We start from the raw sequence: 16,952 nt of genomic DNA, 5'->3' as shown, positions 1-16,952 counted from the left end.
TTTTTTTTTTTTTTTTTTTTTTTTTTTTTTTTTTTTTTTTTTTTTTTTTTTTTTTTTTTTTTTTTTTTTTTTTTTTTTTTTTTTGTGATTTTAGCCTCAATATAGAACGAGATTTGAGCAACAAAAGTTCGCTTACCGTTCTTGGACAATTCCCGAATTTCTGCCAAGTTTCATCACGAAATCAGTAGAAGACCTTCCTTAGATGATCATGTTCAAATATTAGGTCCCAATTCGTAAAGGATAGTCTCAGATCTGGAAAACATTCAAGAACTCACCTCGATTCTGGGCGAAGTCTTCGCGGCGGCTCCTCGATTCTCCCAAACCCTCTCCTAGTCTTCCCTTTCTTTTTGGTGGCCTCTATTAAGGTTCCACTTGGACCCCTATAGTAGGTGGAGGGGCAAAATGACACATTTGCCCCTCTATGGGCTTGGGCTGATTTCTATTTTTTTTTTTTTTTAATTTCGGCATTACAAATACGCCCCTCCGTGGATGGCTGGTTTCATCAACAAACTTAAAAGACTAAAAGAAGTCTTAAAGAAATGGAACAAGGAGGTTTTTGGTTCTATCTCCACAAAAAGAAACCAACTACTAATTGAAATTGCTCTCCTCTTATCAAATGGAGGAATCTGGCTCCATTACACTAATTCAACACATACAAAAAAAAAAAAAAAAATTCATGAAAGCAAAACTTATTTCGTTGGTAGCCAAGGAAGAGCAATCTTGGAGACAAAAATGTAAAAAACGATGGTTAGATCATGGTATCATGGCTACAAAGAAACGAAAGAGTACCATCATAGAAATTCTATCTGCACAATGCAGAAGTTTAGTAAACGAAGAAGAAATTGTTTCAGAATTTATGTCCTTTCAACCTTATGTACAAAGGACAATGCCCTCTACGAATTTCCCCATTGATCAACAGCAAGCTGCCTCCCTTGAGGTTGCTTTCACCAAAGAAGAGGTGGAGAAGACGATTCAACATCTGGGATTCGACAAAACTCTAGGACTGGATGGTTTTACCTCAGAATTTTTTAAAAAAATGTTGGAACTTTATGAGAGCTGATATTATGAGAGAATTCCTTTTTTTTTTTTTTTGAAACGAAGTTATCAATGGCAACTTGAACGAAACATACATATATCTGATCTCAAAGAAACTAGATGCCCGCATCGTTGCAGACTTTCGTCCCATAAGTCTCACGATTGGACTATATAAAATCATAGTAAGGGTATTATCATAATGTCTTAAAAAGGTTCTCCCCTTCACAATAACTAGGCAACAAACAACTTTTATAGAGGGACGACAAATTCTCGATGCATCGCTCATGGCAAACGAACTCATAGATGAATGGGAAAGAAAGAAACAAAAAGGTGTAGTCATTAAACTTGACATGGAAAAAGGCTTTCGACAAGGTTGACTGGACTTTACTAAAAAAACATTCTTGTGGCAAAAGGCTTTGTCTCAAAATGGCTAAGGTGGATAAAAGGATGCATCTCATGCACAAACTTCTCCATCATCATCAATGGAAGATTGAGAGGGAAGATTTATGCCACATGGAGTTTGAGACAAGGAGATCCACTATCCCCTTTTCTTTTCATCATGGTAATGGGTTGCCTCAGTCACCTACTGACAAAAGCAGAATACGAAGGGCATATAAAAGGTTTTCAGATTGGTAAGGAAGGTTTAAGCATTAACTACCTTCAGTTTGCTGATGACACAATCCTCTTTTCTAACTTGACATATGCCTCTTCCATAAAAAACATGATTGAGACAGTAAAAACATTTGAAGGATCATCTGGACAAAATATCAATCTCCATAAAACAGAGATCATGGGGATCAATATTAACACAAAGATTATTGAAGAATTTGCTAGCATAGGACTACCTTTAAAAGGAAACCACAAATCTTTTTCCTTTTGGAAGGTTATTATTGAGTAAATAGAAATAAGGTTGCTAACATAGTCATCATGTTATACTTCAAAAGGTGGAAGACTCACCCGAATACAAGCCACATTATCCAACCTCCCCACTTACTACATGTCTCTATTTGAAATGCCAAAAAAGTGGTTGCGAATATAGAAATATTATTCAGAAACTACTTGTGGAAAGATGACCCATACCTTGTTCAATGGAATATTATAAACCTCCCAACATAAAAGGGAGACCTCGGTATTCTCTCGATAAAGAAGAAGAACAAAACTCTCCTCGTCAAATGGATATGGAGATATCATCACGAAGAAAATGCCTTGTGGAGAAATCTTATAAAGGCCAAATATACTCCTACATCAAATAAAAATCAACCCTCTCCATCTTCTACAAAAGGACCTTGAAAGTATATAAAGAAACATCAAAACCTCATCATCGACCGAACTTGTCATAGGGTGGGTGATGTAGGAAGACTATCATTTTGGACTGACCATGGATTGAAAACACAATGCTAGCCTTGAGGTATCCACTTTTGTACATGCTCTCTCATAGCAAAAAAGTCACGATCAAAGAAACGTGAATGTTGTAAAAAATTATGGGACTTGATGTTTGGTAGGAATTTAAAGGATAATGAAGCAACGGAATGGGCCGAATTAAGCCTTTACCTTGCTCCTATTGTATTGTCAAACAAAGCAGACCTATTGACTTAGCAACCCAGTTGACGGGGTCTTTTCTACAAAATCCTTGATGCACATGGGGAAAAAAGTAGAAGCAATAAATCCCACGCTAGCAAAAACAATACGGAAAGGACATCCGCCTGAAAAGGTGAAGTTATTCCTTTAGGAAATAGCGCATAAAGCCATTAGCGCAAGTGAAAATCTTAAAAAAAAAAAAAGAAAAAAAAGAAAGAAAGAATGCCTTACATCAATCTTTCTCCAAATGTGTATCCATTATGCAAGAAAGAAAAAACGAATCACAAAGCCACTTGTTTATGCAATGCACATATGCTTAGAGTTTCTAGAGAATGATTCTCAATATATTCGGATGACATCTCACATTTCCTAGGGAGGTAAAGGATCTATTGGATATGGCCTTAATGGAACACCCTTTCAAGAATGCAAAAGCCCTATTATAGAAAAACCTCATAAGGATTTTCTTTTAGAATATGTGGAAAGAAGGAAATCATAGAATATTTGCACAGAAGACATGGACCTATACAAAACTTTTCGACAATATTGTTTACCAAGCTATATCTTAGTGAAAACTGTCTAAATTTTTTACTTCTTATAGTTATACCTCCTTCATTGTAACTTGAGAAGGTCTTTTGTAAACACCATGGATATTACATTCCTTTGGTAAATTTCAATCATTAATGAAATTATCACTTAAAAAAAAAAACTCCAAACTTGCAGGTCTTTGGAGAGGTTGCTGAAGGACTTGACACCTTAACTAGGATTAATGAAGCCTATGCAGATGAGAAGGGACGACCATACAAAAATATCCGGTATGTGCAAGTTTTTTTAACGATTTATTTCTCATTGATGTCTGAAAAATACAAAGAGGAATGCTAAGCATCTGAAGGCTAAAGAGATTACCGAAAACTACTATGATTTGCATGTATCATAACAGGATCAAAATTGCTGGAGGAATTTGAAAGTGTAGGCCAGCTAGAGCTCACAAATTTACTATTGTCCCATAAATTGTTATAACCTTAAGAGTCTTATTTGCCAGTTTAACTTCATGACACCATTATATTTTGTATTCCTATAGCAGTCACAAATTTATCTTTATATTTTTTCCCCAAATATTTTGTTTCAAGTTAAAAGTGCCTCAATTGAACAGAATTAAGCATACATATATACTGGATGATCCATTTGATGATCCGCCGCAATTAGCTGAGCTAATTCCAGATGCTTCTCCAGAAGGGAAACCAAAAGATGAGGCAAGTATTATTTGTTGTAATCTATATCTATCATTTCCATCTATCACTCTTTTGAGGATTGTTCTGATGATTTTATATATGTGTGTGTGTGTGTGTGTGTATATCAATATATATTTTTGGGCTGAAGTGGCAACTTAAAATTTGTAAAAATTGGGGGAATTCTGATGGGGAATGAATTAGGAATATTATTAGGCATTAAGGGTATGTTAATAGCGAGTTAAAGAGTTTGTTAGAAGAGATTTCTATATATAAAGTGAGAGAGAGAGGTGGGAGGTCGGCAGTTATTTAGAGGCTTTAGGCTTTAGGCTTGTGCGATCTTGAGAGGTAGGACCCAAGTACCTCAAATTACTTGGTAGCTATCTTTCTGTATTTTCATGAATATCAATATATTTCTATGGTGCCTTTTGCTTCGGCAAGTTTTCCCTGAAATACAAGCGAACTTTCAGAGAAGGTCTATATGGAAAATTTAGTTACTCAGGTGTTCAAAAACTGAATAGACCTCCATCTATCCCATTCTATTTTCCTAAATGGGGCCCTTTGCCCTTCTGATCTGAGAATATGTGGCTGATCCATTCTGAATTTTTGCCAATAGTAGAATACTGGTGGAGAAGAATACGCCACGAGGTGGTCGGGGCATGATTTCATCAACAAACATAAAAAGACTAAAAGAAGTCTTAAAGAAATGGAACAGAAGGTTTTCGGTTGTATTTCCACGAAAAGAAACCAGCTCTAACTAAAATGGCTATCCTTGATCAGATGGAGGAAATTGACTCCATCACACTAGTTCAACACACAGAAAAAGCTCATGAAAGCTGAACTTATTTCGTTGGCAGCAAAGGAAGAGCAATCTTGGAGACAAAAATGTAAAAAACGATGGTTAGAGGAGGGTGACAAACTAAAATTTTTTCCCTCGTATCATGACTACAAAGAAACGAAAAGTGCCATCATGGAAATTCTATCCAAACAAGGCAGAAGTTTATTAAACGAAGAAGTTGTCTCAAAATTTGTGACCTTTTACACGACCTTATATACAAGGGACAAGTCCCTCTGCAAATTTCACCATGATCTTGACTAGAGTCCTATTATTCAACAGCAAGCTACCTCCCTCGAGGTTGTTTTCACCAAAGAAGAGGTGGGGAAGGCAATTAAACATCTGGGCTCTGACAAAACTCTAGGACCAGATGATTTTACCTTAGAATTTTTTCAAAAAATGCTGGAACTTTATGAGAGCTGATACCATGAGAGTATTCCAAGATTTTTTTTTGAAACGGAGTTATCAATGGCAACCTAAACGAAACATATATATGTCTGATCTCAAAGAAATTGGATACCCACACTGTCACAGACTTTCGTCCCATAAGTCTCACGATCAGACTATATAAAATCATAGCAAGGGTATTATCAGAGCTTCTTGAAAAGGTTCTCCTCTTCATTATTACCGGGCAAACAACTTTCGTAGAGGGGCAACAAACTCTTGATGCATCCCTCATGGCAAATAAACTCAAATGAATGGGAAAGAAAGAAACAAAAAGATGTAGTCATCAAACTTGACATGGAAAAGGCTTTTGACAAGGTTGATTGGACTGGACTTTCCTCGAAAACATTCTTGTGGAAAAAGGCTTTGACTCAAATGGCAAAGGTGGATAAAAGGATGCATCTCATCCAAAAACTTCTCCATTATCATAATGGAAGATCGAAAGGGAAGATTTATGCCACATGGGGTCTCCAACAAGGAGACCCACTATCTCCCTTTCTTTTCATCGTGGTAACGGATTGTCTCTGCCACCTACGAACAAAAGCAGAATACGAAGGGCAAATAAAAGGAAATCGATAATGAAGGCTTAAGCATCAACCACCTTCAGTTCGCAGACGACACAATCATCTTTCCTGACTTGACAGATGCCTATTCCATAAAAAAACATGATCGAGACGGTAAAAACCTTCGAAGGATTCTCTGGACAAAATATCAATCTCCAAAAAACAGAGATCATGAGCATCAATATTAGCACAAAGATTATTGAAGAAGTTGATAGCATATATGGTTGTAAATAGGGAGAATGGTCGAATATGTACCTACCTTTAAAAGGAAACCACAAATCCTTTTCCTTTTGGAAGATTATTATTGAAAAAATAGAAAAAAGGCTGTCAACATGGTCATCATGTTATACTTCAAAAGGCGGATGACTCACTCTAATACAAGCCACATTATCCAACTTCCTCACTTACTACATGTCTCTATTTGAAATGCCACAAAAAGTGGTTGTGAACCTAGAAAGATTATTCAAAAACTACTTATGGAAAGATGACCCATACCTTGTTCAATGAAATATTACAAACCTCCCAACAGAAATGGGAGGCCTTGATCTTTTCTCAATAAAGATGAAGAACAAAGCCCTCCTCACCAAATGGATATGGAGATACGTCAAGAAGAAAAAGCCTTGGGTATTATAAAGGCCAAATATTGTAATGACCCGTTTTTCCATGTCTCCAATTACTGATCGCCACGTAGACACAAGGGTAAAAAGGGCGAAAATTCTCTCAAATTTAAAAGCAGGAGACAAGGAAAAGTTTAAGATTTAAATAGCATTAAAACTGTCATTATGTTGATTAAAAGTACAAAATAACATCCTCAGGGTCAGTTCAAACAGTATACTCAAAATACACCAAAACAATTTTTAAAGATAATAAAATGACAAGAAAGAAAGACGACTCGATCTAAGGGCACCCCAATAGCTGCACGCTCCCACCTAGAAAATAAATAGAATAACATGGGATGAGTATAAAATACTCACTGAGCAGCCTACTTGTAGACTCTTGTCGGACTTGGTCTTTATAATGATTCTTTAAGCTATGTGCTCATACACGGACTTTAGCTTAGTCCTTACAATGACTTACCATCCATGCTAGAAGGCTTATCCATACCTAGACCCTATGTACTCCTAACACTAGGGTGCATAACTAAACCCCTCAGGTTATAATGTAGGGTTAGGATGTACTTAGCTTGTTGTTTACATTTCCCAAAATCTATCCTTAACCCGGTGGTACGAGTATAAAATACTCACTAAACAGCCTACTTGTAGACTCTTGTCGGACTTGGTCTTTATAATGATTCTTTAAGCTATGTGCTCATACACGGACTTTAGCTTAGTCCTTACAATGACTTACCATCCATGCTAGAAGGCTTATCCATACCTAGACCCTATGTACTCCTAACACTAGGGTGCATAACTAAACCCCTCAGGTTATAATGTAGGGTTAGGATGTACTTAGCTTGTTGTTTACATTTCCCAAAATCTATCCTTAACCCGGTGGTACGAGTATAAAATACTCACTAAACAGCCTACTTGTAGACTCTTGTCGGACTTGGTCTTTATAATGATTCTTTAAGCTATGTGCTCATACACGGACTTTAGCTTAGTCCTTACAATGACTTACCATCCATGCTAGAAGGCTTATCCATACCTAGACCCTATGTACTCCTAAGACTAGGGTGCATAACTAAACCCCTCGGGTTATAATGTAGGGTTAGGATGTACTTAGCTTGTTGTTTACGTTTCCCAAAATCTATTCTTAACCCTGTGGTACGAGTACGTGAGTCAACTCGCCCTATGACGGGCTCGCGAGTAAGTCTCATGTGTATTAGGTAACTTGTGAAATATACGCAGACTAGCATGATGATCGCTTGCACCACATAATAACTGGCTACCAGGTGCACCCTGGTAGCGTATTAGGTAACTTGTGAAATATACGCAGACTAGCATGATGATCGCTTGCACCACATAATAACTGGCTACCAGGTGCACCCTGGTAGCATACCCTCTACGACTCCTGGCGTCCCCTGCGAGTGACAACTAACCACTATGTACCAAGTAGACCCTAACCCTATTAGGAAAGTTCACAATTAGGGGTTGCGTCCCAATTGTCCCTACTTGATTTCCTGGTCACCTGAAAACACTTGTGGGGCGAATCACAAGAAGCAATAAATCTCATGCTAGCAAAAATAGTATGTAAAGGACATCATCAAAAAAAGGTGAAGTTCTTCTTTTGAGAAATAGCACATAAAATCATTAGCACAAGTGAAAATCTTAAAAAAAAAGAATGTCTTACATCATTCTTTATCCAAATTGGTGTCCATTTCTGCAACAAAAAAAAACGAATCACAAAGCCACTTATTTATGCAATGCACATACGCTCAGAATTTCTGATCAACGATTCTCAATATATTCGGATGACATCTCACATTTCCTAGGAGGGTAAATGATCTAATGCAAAAGTCTTACTATGGAAAAATCTCATCATGACTTTCTTTTGGAATCTCTGGAAAGAAAAAAATTCAAGAATATTGACAGAAAAGACACAAACTTGTACAAAACTTTTTGACAATGCTGTTTACCAAGCTATGTCTAATATTTTTACTTTCTATAGTTATACCTCCCTCATTGCAAATTGGGAAGGTCTTTTGTAAACATCATGGATATTACATCCCTTGAATGGTCTTTTATTTTAAAAAAAAAAACCATTATGGCTCCATTCACTCTAATAATTTGTCTTGAGATATATTATTCTGAACACTATTTTATGCTTTTTTATGCTTTGGTTTTTTGGGAATTACAAGTCCACTTTAGAGCTGATGGTTATGGGAGCATATTAATGTTGAAATAGTAAAGGAATCATGGCAGAGTTACGGATGATTGTTTTTAGATGGGTAAGGATTTTGGGTGGAGGTTCGTCGTTGTGGGGACTCATTTTCATGTCTCTTTGGTTTCTTATATGAAGTTGTTTCAAATTTACAACTTTTCTTATACCGATAGGTCTTCTCTCTCTCTCTTCTTTAAGCTCTTAATGAGAGTATATTAGATTTTTTATTTTTTAAAAAAGAGCTTAATATTTGTTAAGCTCTTTGGTTTTTTATACGAAGTTGTTCCAAATTTACCCCCTTTTCTTATACTGATAGAGGGCTCTCTCTCTCTCTCTCTCTCTCTCTCTCTCTCTCTCTCTCTCTATTCTTTAAGCTCTTAGTGGGAGTACATAAGATTTTTTATTTTTTTAAAAAGAGCTTAATATATATTTGTTAAGCTCGTTGGTTTTTTATACGAAGTTGTTTCAAATTTACCCCCTTATACTGATAGAGGGTCCTCTCTCTCTCTCTCTTCTTTAAGCTCTTAATGGGATTAGATTAGATTTTTTTATTTTTTATGAAAGAGCTTAATATATGTTTGAACTGTCTAAAAGTACTGGAATCAATTACTTCATTTAGCCATTTTGACATTTCAATTTCAATTTCATTGAGGGACATATTGACCTATTTAGGTTGCCTTGGCATATTATGGAGGATAGTAATTGATGACTTCATCAACGTGCAATCCTGGTTCTATTTTCAGCTGTTTACTGAGTTTGAACCTAGGGAGCTTTCCTTTGTAAATATGCCCTAAAGTTGTGATTTTTTCCTTCTGTTGTGAGAAGGTTGTTGATGAGGTGCGACTGGAAGATGATTGGGTGCCACTGGATGAGCAATTGGGCCCAGCAGAACTTGAGGAGGTCTTTCGTGCAAAAGAAGCTCACTCCAGGGCTGTTGTGCTTGAAACTGTAAGCTTCATTTCATGTTCTGGTCCTGCATATTATCTTTATTTCTACCATTTACCAACTTAGATAGTTGTACACCCTTATATTCCCATTTTTCTGGGCAGATTGGAGATATTCCTGATGCTGAGATAAAGCCTCCTGATAATGTGTTATTTGTTTGTAAATTGAATCCAGTCACAGAAGTAAGTTTGTACTTTTCTCACTGATTTAATGGTAATTATTATATTTAGGTTCAAGTATCTCAATGATTGTGAATGCATGTGAATGCAGGATGAGGACTTGCATACAATCTTCTCCCGTTTTGGCACTGTGTTATCGTAAGTAATTGTCAATAAGCTTCAGTAAGTTTTTGGATCTGTATTTAACATGCTTCTGATAAATATTATATTATGTCATTTCAGGGCTGAAGTTATCCGTGATTACAAGACTGGAGATAGTTTATGCTATGCCTTCATAGGTGGGTTGAAATTTATGCTTTCATGGAGGTGCACTTGAACTTAAAATTATGCATATCTTATTTTAGAATTGAAATCTCAAGTGTCAAGGTGGCTCTCTTTGAATGCTATACAAGTTCGAACACCCCTAGTATTCTCTCTAATGTACAACTTCTGCCTTCCGAGTCAATCTAATAAAATTTGTCTTTTTTATATCCCTTTATTTTAAAAAAAATAATATCTTGTAACATACTGAGTGGGTTCTAGTCCCAAGGTTTAGGATGTACGGGCTATTTTTTCATGTAACTCATTCCAAGGCTTAAGCAGAAGGGATAGTCGTACCTAGAAGACCGATTAACAATGAGGTCAAATCCCCTGATACCAACAAGAATATTTTGAGCTTCTTAACCATGAAATATTGTTCAATGTAACTTTGGGGTGTTAGATGTGGTTTCCTTCGGTGTGTTGTGTATGGTCTATAAATTTGGGCATGCCTTTTATTGTTCTCCTTGGTTATGTAAGATCCTTTAGAATAGACCACACAGAGATGGAACTGGAGAGATTAGATTCATGCTGGAAAAGAAATAACAATTTTGGAAATACATAGATCCTCTGCCTGAAACTTGCATGGAGTCATGTTTTCGAATCTTAGCCTTCCAGGTGAAAATTGAGTGCATATGATGTTGGAGATAAAAATGAACTGACGCAATGTTGTTATATTTGCAAGTTTTTAATTGATTTTACTTCAGGGTTTTTATGATGATGGAAAATATGCTATTGGAAGAGTTGGAATATTGATGCATTATAATGGTTATGGATCAATGGTCAATTATCTTTATTAAGACAACATTTTTCTTTTCTTTTCTTTTCTTTTTAAGAATTTTGAGTAATTTTTCCATTGGATTACAATACGACGCCCATCTTGTCTATGGTGTTCAAGTTCGCCTCCGTACTTATTAAATCTACTTGGTTTTGGTTCTTATTACCGTAGTATATGCGGAGCAGGCAGTGAAAACTTCTTTTCCAGCATGGTTTTGGTGCTTTTTAATTTTAAATTAAAATTTCAGCTGACTCAATCCTATTTCGTTGTGGACAGAGTTTGAGACAAAAGAGGCATGTGAACAAGCGTATTTTAAGGTTTGTTAAAAAACATGTTTTTTCCGCTCCCTTTTCCATTTGTTCCAAAGATTGTTTTTTAATCTTATTATTTATTTTAGAATAACTGATGTTGGGTTGACATTATTTGTTTGTTGATGGAAGATGGACAATGCGCTGATTGATGATAGAAGGATACATGTGGACTTCAGTCAAAGTGTTGCAAAACTATGGTCCCAATACCGGCGAAAAGATTACTCAACGGATAAAGGTGAGAGTGGCATATTCTATGGAGTAACTGCTTGGTTTCTTTAATGGTAAAAATTGCTCGCAAATCTTTCATGTAATTTGATATTTAATTTTCTTTTCATTTTTACTTCTAATCACATAATTGATGGAACAAAACTAGAAAATTGCTCGGCTTGAACTTATAGCTTCTGGGCGTAGGAAGAGGCTGCTTTAAATGTGGCGCTCCCGACCATATGGCTAAGGATTGCACTGGTGGATCTGAAAAGTTCATCTTGAAGGACGATAACATCCAGCATGGTGGAAATGAATCAAGGTTTGTGAAGTTGCACCAGTACACCCCCGCCCCCTCTCTCTCACACACACTCATGACAGCTGAATCATTTTGTAGGTATGACTTTGTATTTGATGAGGATAATGGAAGTAACCATAGGAAAGAAAAGAGACATCGAGATCATGGTAAAGATAAGCATGTTGAGAAGCCTAGAAAGCAAAGCCCCAATGATCGTGATCATTATGCAGAAAAGAAGGGTGCAAGTGATAGGCATGAATCAAGTGACAGAAATAAATACAGGGAGAGAGAGATGCATCGGGAAAATAAAGCAAGACAATCCAGTGGATACAGAGGAGACAGGGATGACTTTGAAGACCGAAGGGACCATGAAAAACGAAGGAAGAGACAGAGTGACCGGGATGACGACAGGAAAAAGGAGTTGGATTATCAAAGAAGAGCAACACATGATAATGACGCTTATGACAAGAGGGATTATGAGGCTAATAGAAATAGAAGCAGAAGGGAAGATAGCGACAAGTCAGATAGGAGGAAGGATGAAGAGACTTATGGCAGAAGGCATTCAGATAAGAGTAGCCATGAAGAGAAAAGGTACGAGGGAGATGGTAGAAGGAGAAGTACAGATGCTGGTCGAGAATATAGGAAGGATGAGAGAAGTTATGGAAAAAAAAGAGATTCAGACGGTGACAAAGCAGAGATGAAAGACGGGTCTCATTATAAGAAAAGATACAATACAGTTGATGATGGTTACAAGGACAGGAGAGACGAGCGAGAACCCAAAAGACGAAGCAAGGAAGAGTACAAGGAAAGATAAGGGATGAACTATTTAGATCGAAAGAATCGCAGATGACAGTTCGCTATCTCCGGTAGATAGAATGTCACAAGGGCAGATAACAATGGCTACTACAAGGGCTGAAGGCACTTCATGGTGGTCTTCTAAGGTATAGTGCCTCTTGATTAAAAAAAAAAAAAAAAAAAGAACAAAATGTACTCCCATTCGGCCGTTGTAAGTAGTCCATATTTTTCCAATGCATTGTTCAGCAATGATACTTGACCATTTGTTTCTTAGTTTTTTCCCGTCCCTTTTTCAATGCATTCTTCAGTAATGATATATGACTTTGACTCCTCGTATTAAATTTCCAATTAAGCATGTAGCAAAAAATGGTGTTTAGGGACGAACGGCAACCCAAAAATTAATGCCTGGTTGTTGCTTGGTTATTCGGCTCCCACTTGTAAACTGTTCTGCTGTGTTTATATAATTTCCCCATACAGCTTGAACACCCTTTTGATAGATGAAGAAAAACATATTTCAACCACTCAGATACTGCGGTGGAATTTATGTACTAAATGGTTGGATCAAAGTTGTTCAATTCTGTGGTTGGCAGCCTTGGATAGTTCTTTGTGTATCATCATTTTATAGACAACCTTGGAAGCACTGTGGTCATCTGCTTTCACCAATTTGTAAATAATTGGTGATGAGAAGCAAATTACAAATTCCCCTTGGGACTAGTTGACTTAGGTAGGGGAGCTCGAGAAAACATTACAAATGATTGATGAACAAAGTACGCCATTGGGTGCTTGATTTTGTGTCTTGCTTGATTGGATAAAACACTGAAAATGGAAATCAAATGGTTGCCATCTTGAATTATGCTTCTACTGGTGGCAGCAAAAGACACATGCAATAAATATGATTTTATGGGAAAGACGTGCTAGATTGGAACTTTTCCTTATATATATCCTATAAATCCAGTTTGTCTTTGCTTAAACATGGGATTGCAAGCCCTGTTGGTGTAGCTGGAGCCTCGTCTTTAACCCCAAGTATAACTAATGTTGTATGCATTCGTAAGTTGATGGTTTTGATTGCTTAATTTTGACCACATTCCAGCGACTGAAGTTGAAAAATATTCGATAATTACTTTTTATACTCTTTAATATTCTTAACTCCGAGTATAAATATGATTTTAAGAGTAAGATATATTTTAATTTCACCCAACTACTTGTTACCCTTTTGAAGCTGAATGTCACATCAAAGTTGGTGAATTGAGCTTTCTCCTACCGACCATTTGATAAAATTTGTATTAATGGCTATTGTATCTGGCTTCAACTTTGTGGCCCTCCACCTTCAAAAATAACTAGACAACCAACCTTGTGGTAATTAAATGATGTCTGTGATACTTTTTTTAGTTAAAAGAAATAATAATGACTTTAATAGCTATACACACTTTTTAATTTTAAAAATTTGTATTTGTGATGTAGGCACCTGTTTGCATTCTTGTGATGAGACATGCATTAATGGTTAAAATTAGGTGTAATCTTTATCATATAGTTTAATATTTAAAGTCTTATAAGTTAGGTTATAATATAATATCACACATAGAATTCTTATTCCAAACAACTCATACGAATCTATAAAATATATTTTGCTAATGAAAGATCAATTGTATTAAAAGCATTTTGAATAAAAAATCAATCTCATTAATTATTATTTGGACCCCATGAACATAATAAAACTTATCTAACAGCTCTCCAACAATTTGAATTGAAATCACGAGAGAGAAATCAGGAACAATAGACATATTATATAAATAATTAAATTTCATAAGAATGGTGTGTACAAGTCAATCCTCTCATTTAATACCAATTCAACAACCAACTGTTTTGTATATTTAAGTGGTGAACAGAAAAAACTCCACTAATAATCTTCTTGGCTATGCCTACATTGGCACGTACATACATATAAGTTGGAACTGTTTGTGTGGCAGTTATGAAACTCTACATATTTATCAAAGGAAGAGAGAAGATCCGAAGCAAAGCGAAAGCTAAAGGCCATGCAGTTCTTGTCATTGGTTGCGTATTCCATATTTTTCAATGCTTCAAAGTTTGTTTATTTGGTATTTTTGGTGGTTCTTGTAATGGTTAATCTCATCATACTTGTGGAAAATATGAGAGATTTGGAGAAGTTGGAAGCTCTGATTTGCAAGGACGAGCTTCAGAATTGTGTCCTTTTTCAGTTTGAAGCCTCTCCTCACCCTCTTCACTACACTTACAATGTTTCTGTTTGTTAGCTTATTATGAAATGTTCTGTACTTCAACTTTTCTATTCTCTTGGTTTGTAAGCTATAAAATATATGCACACTTCAAATTGTTTTTCTTTTTCCCTAAGCTTCTTCTTTTCAGTATCATGTGTAGTAGTAGGTGTGAGTGAAGCAAAGGTGTTGTTATTTTTCTCTTTTCTGGTTCTTGATGATTGACATTTGAAAGGGATGTTGGGAGTTATATGTTTATGTGACATTTAGAGGCTTGCGTGGTTTAAGATGGGGTTTAAACGTGTATATATAGTGTGGAAGAGATTGTTAATCAACACCCGTAATGTGTAGAGTACGCTGTAAATAGAACCCTTAACTTGAACCAAAACATAAAGAAGATTTTGTGTAGAGTATGCTGTAAATATGATGTTTCTCCATATCACTTTCTTTCTAGTGGTTCCTACAAGGAAGATTTTGTGAAAATTGAAGATTTGCAATTACTGTCAAGGCCCAAAAAAAAAAAAATGTAACAAATCATTTACCAGTTTTAATGGGGAATAAAAGAAAAGATGACAACGCCTTGAGAAAAGATGACAACGTCTTGAGACTGCTTTCCTTAAGTGACCTCCACTTTTTCCCAACACACCATTTTCTCCCCTGTAGCATCACCCCCTAAAATAAAAGCGCGGGAAAGTTATACTCAGTAAGTCACCTCCCGGTGGGATCTCATAGCATTCTTAACCTAAAAAATTTCCACGGACTTTTATTTTGGCTCTAGGACATCTAGGTCTGGTCTCCCATTTAGGAGTCGGTTCTGGTCTTCCTCCTTATGTTTTATACCTTGGTATTTTCTTATGCTGCGTAGTGAATGACGGGTGACCATCTCTGAGACGTACCGACATGCATGTTTCTTATGAGACTATATGGCATCATACCTAAGAAGTTAGCTGGTACCTCCCATAGGTCCATAAAGTCACCTTCATCCCATCTCGCTGTTGGGCTATACGACGTGGTCTCACGCTCTCTATGCGGAAACAACTTAGCATCTACTGAGTCCTGATCAGAAACCCCTGGTTATACCACGAAGTTGGGGCCATACTCCCCTTCTAAACCTTCATTCTTGTTACAAGTATGGAAGGTGAGTGGGGCATCTATTGACACCAATCACACTACTGGCAGATTCAGGAAACTTCCATGGTGGTTTATAGGCCGTGGTGGTCTGCTAGGCTCCTAGAGAGGTTAGGTGATCACCAAGAACCTTACCTTTTGAGTTCATGCCTGGTGTAGTTCGTATGAGGTTTCTGTCTCTATTGCGTGCACTAGAGTTACTACCCTCCGTCTGCCGCTCGCGCTCTTATGAGCTTGAGCTACTAGGGCGTCTTGATCTAAATTTAGTGACGAGCCAACCAAGCCATAAATCCCTAGTCTTAACACGATTCTGGTTCTTTTAAATTAATGAAGAGTACACACATCCTCACACCTAAATTCATCCTACAAAATTTCATGCAAAACAATCATACATGCTTAATGGGGCGATAAAGATAACATCCATCAAGCACCTGGAGCGCAGATCACAAAATCCTCCATCCTCTTTTCAGCATAATATAAAACATAGGTACAACAGAACGTAAAGCATGATAATGACGTACAGACAATGCTCAGAGTTACTACATATAGTGCTATCATTCTCTAGTTAATCCACTTCGGATAGGTTTACTAGCATGCATGCAATCCAAGCTAATCCCAGGAGTAGTTCTTACCTAAATCAGTGCGTCCAAAAGAATGAGCTGATTTTGTTGGATGTGGTGTGAGGTTGAATGAATTAGGTAAGTTGTGTGAGGTTTTAAGTAGTATGAGTGAGTTGGTAGGATTTGAAGGATATTTGAGTGAGGTGGCTGGATTTGTATTTTGTAGCCAGCTTGGACGAATAATATATTTCTGGTTGAGTTTAGGAGTCAATTAAATTAAGTAGGTTATGAGGTTTAATACCTAAAAGAGGAGATTTGGGTTTTCACCTCTTTGTATTGCCTTAAATATATAAATACATACTTGCATTAAATTCTATCTAAAATTGCAAGATAATTAAATTGATTTTTAGCTGGGGTTTGACAATAGACATCAGCGTAGGATGGGGGCAATACAATTACACCTTCCTATTCCTGTTTATTTTTTTTTAATTTATTTTTCTTTTCTGTACATACCTATGTATTTCTAAGAAAACCAACATAATATTTTAAATTAATTTAATCTTATTTACAGTGTATCCAAATATAACTAAACATGTGAATAATATACATTGACTTTTTATAGAGGGAAACATTAAAAGAATTAAATGTCTAAAAAAGTCCTATGAACTTGACAATGATATTTAAAAAAAAAAAAAAAAAAAAAAAAAAAAAAAAAAAAAAAAAAA

The 16,952-nt window shown here is 36.3% G+C and overlaps 1 protein-coding gene and 2 long non-coding RNA genes across 7 annotated transcripts in view; 2 read left to right on the top strand and 1 right to left on the bottom strand.

The window, feature by feature from the left end:
- The window catches only part of LOC111486286 (peptidyl-prolyl cis-trans isomerase CYP59), a 17,617-nt gene extending 4,837 nt beyond the window's left edge, over positions 1-12,780 (top strand). The window contains exons 5-15 of one of the 3 annotated variants that reach the window (XM_023133355.1): positions 3,334-3,425; positions 3,764-3,863; positions 9,327-9,449; positions 9,551-9,628; positions 9,717-9,763; positions 9,848-9,903; positions 10,977-11,017; positions 11,141-11,246; positions 11,423-11,537; positions 11,613-12,328; positions 12,399-12,780. In XM_023133355.1, the coding sequence (XP_022989123.1) occupies positions 3,334-3,425; positions 3,764-3,863; positions 9,327-9,449; positions 9,551-9,628; positions 9,717-9,763; positions 9,848-9,903; positions 10,977-11,017; positions 11,141-11,246; positions 11,423-11,537; positions 11,613-12,327 (1,473 nt within the window). In that variant the 3' untranslated portion in view covers position 12,328; positions 12,399-12,780. Of the gene's footprint in view, positions 1-3,333; positions 3,426-3,763; positions 3,864-9,326; positions 9,450-9,550; positions 9,629-9,716; positions 9,764-9,847; positions 9,904-10,976; positions 11,018-11,140; positions 11,299-11,387; positions 11,538-11,612 lie in introns of those variants that run through there. The other 2 variants (XM_023133354.1, XM_023133356.1) reach the window with 2 other exon arrangements.
- On the top strand, positions 4,356-7,685 carry LOC111486290. The gene is made up of 2 exons (XR_002718838.1): positions 4,356-7,506; positions 7,595-7,685. It is a non-coding gene; the product is annotated as an uncharacterized LOC111486290 (long non-coding RNA).
- Positions 12,781-14,072: 1,292 nt separating the features above from the next.
- Positions 14,073-16,952, bottom strand: part of LOC111486291 — a 7,072-nt gene continuing 4,192 nt past the window's right edge. The window contains exon 3 of one of the 3 annotated variants that reach the window (XR_002718840.1): positions 14,073-14,555. This is a non-coding gene — a long non-coding RNA (uncharacterized LOC111486291). Of the gene's footprint in view, positions 14,556-14,591; positions 15,000-16,952 lie in introns of those variants that run through there. The other 2 variants (XR_002718839.1, XR_002718841.1) reach the window with 2 other exon arrangements.

This window comes from Cucurbita maxima, unplaced genomic scaffold (assembly GCF_002738345.1).
Source record: "Cucurbita maxima cultivar Rimu unplaced genomic scaffold, Cmax_1.0 Cma_Scf00011, whole genome shotgun sequence".
NCBI classification, from domain to species: Eukaryota; Viridiplantae; Streptophyta; class Magnoliopsida; order Cucurbitales; family Cucurbitaceae; genus Cucurbita; species Cucurbita maxima.
The sequence above is the reverse complement of the archived record's forward strand: the minus strand, read 5'-3'. Positions and strand labels throughout refer to the sequence as shown.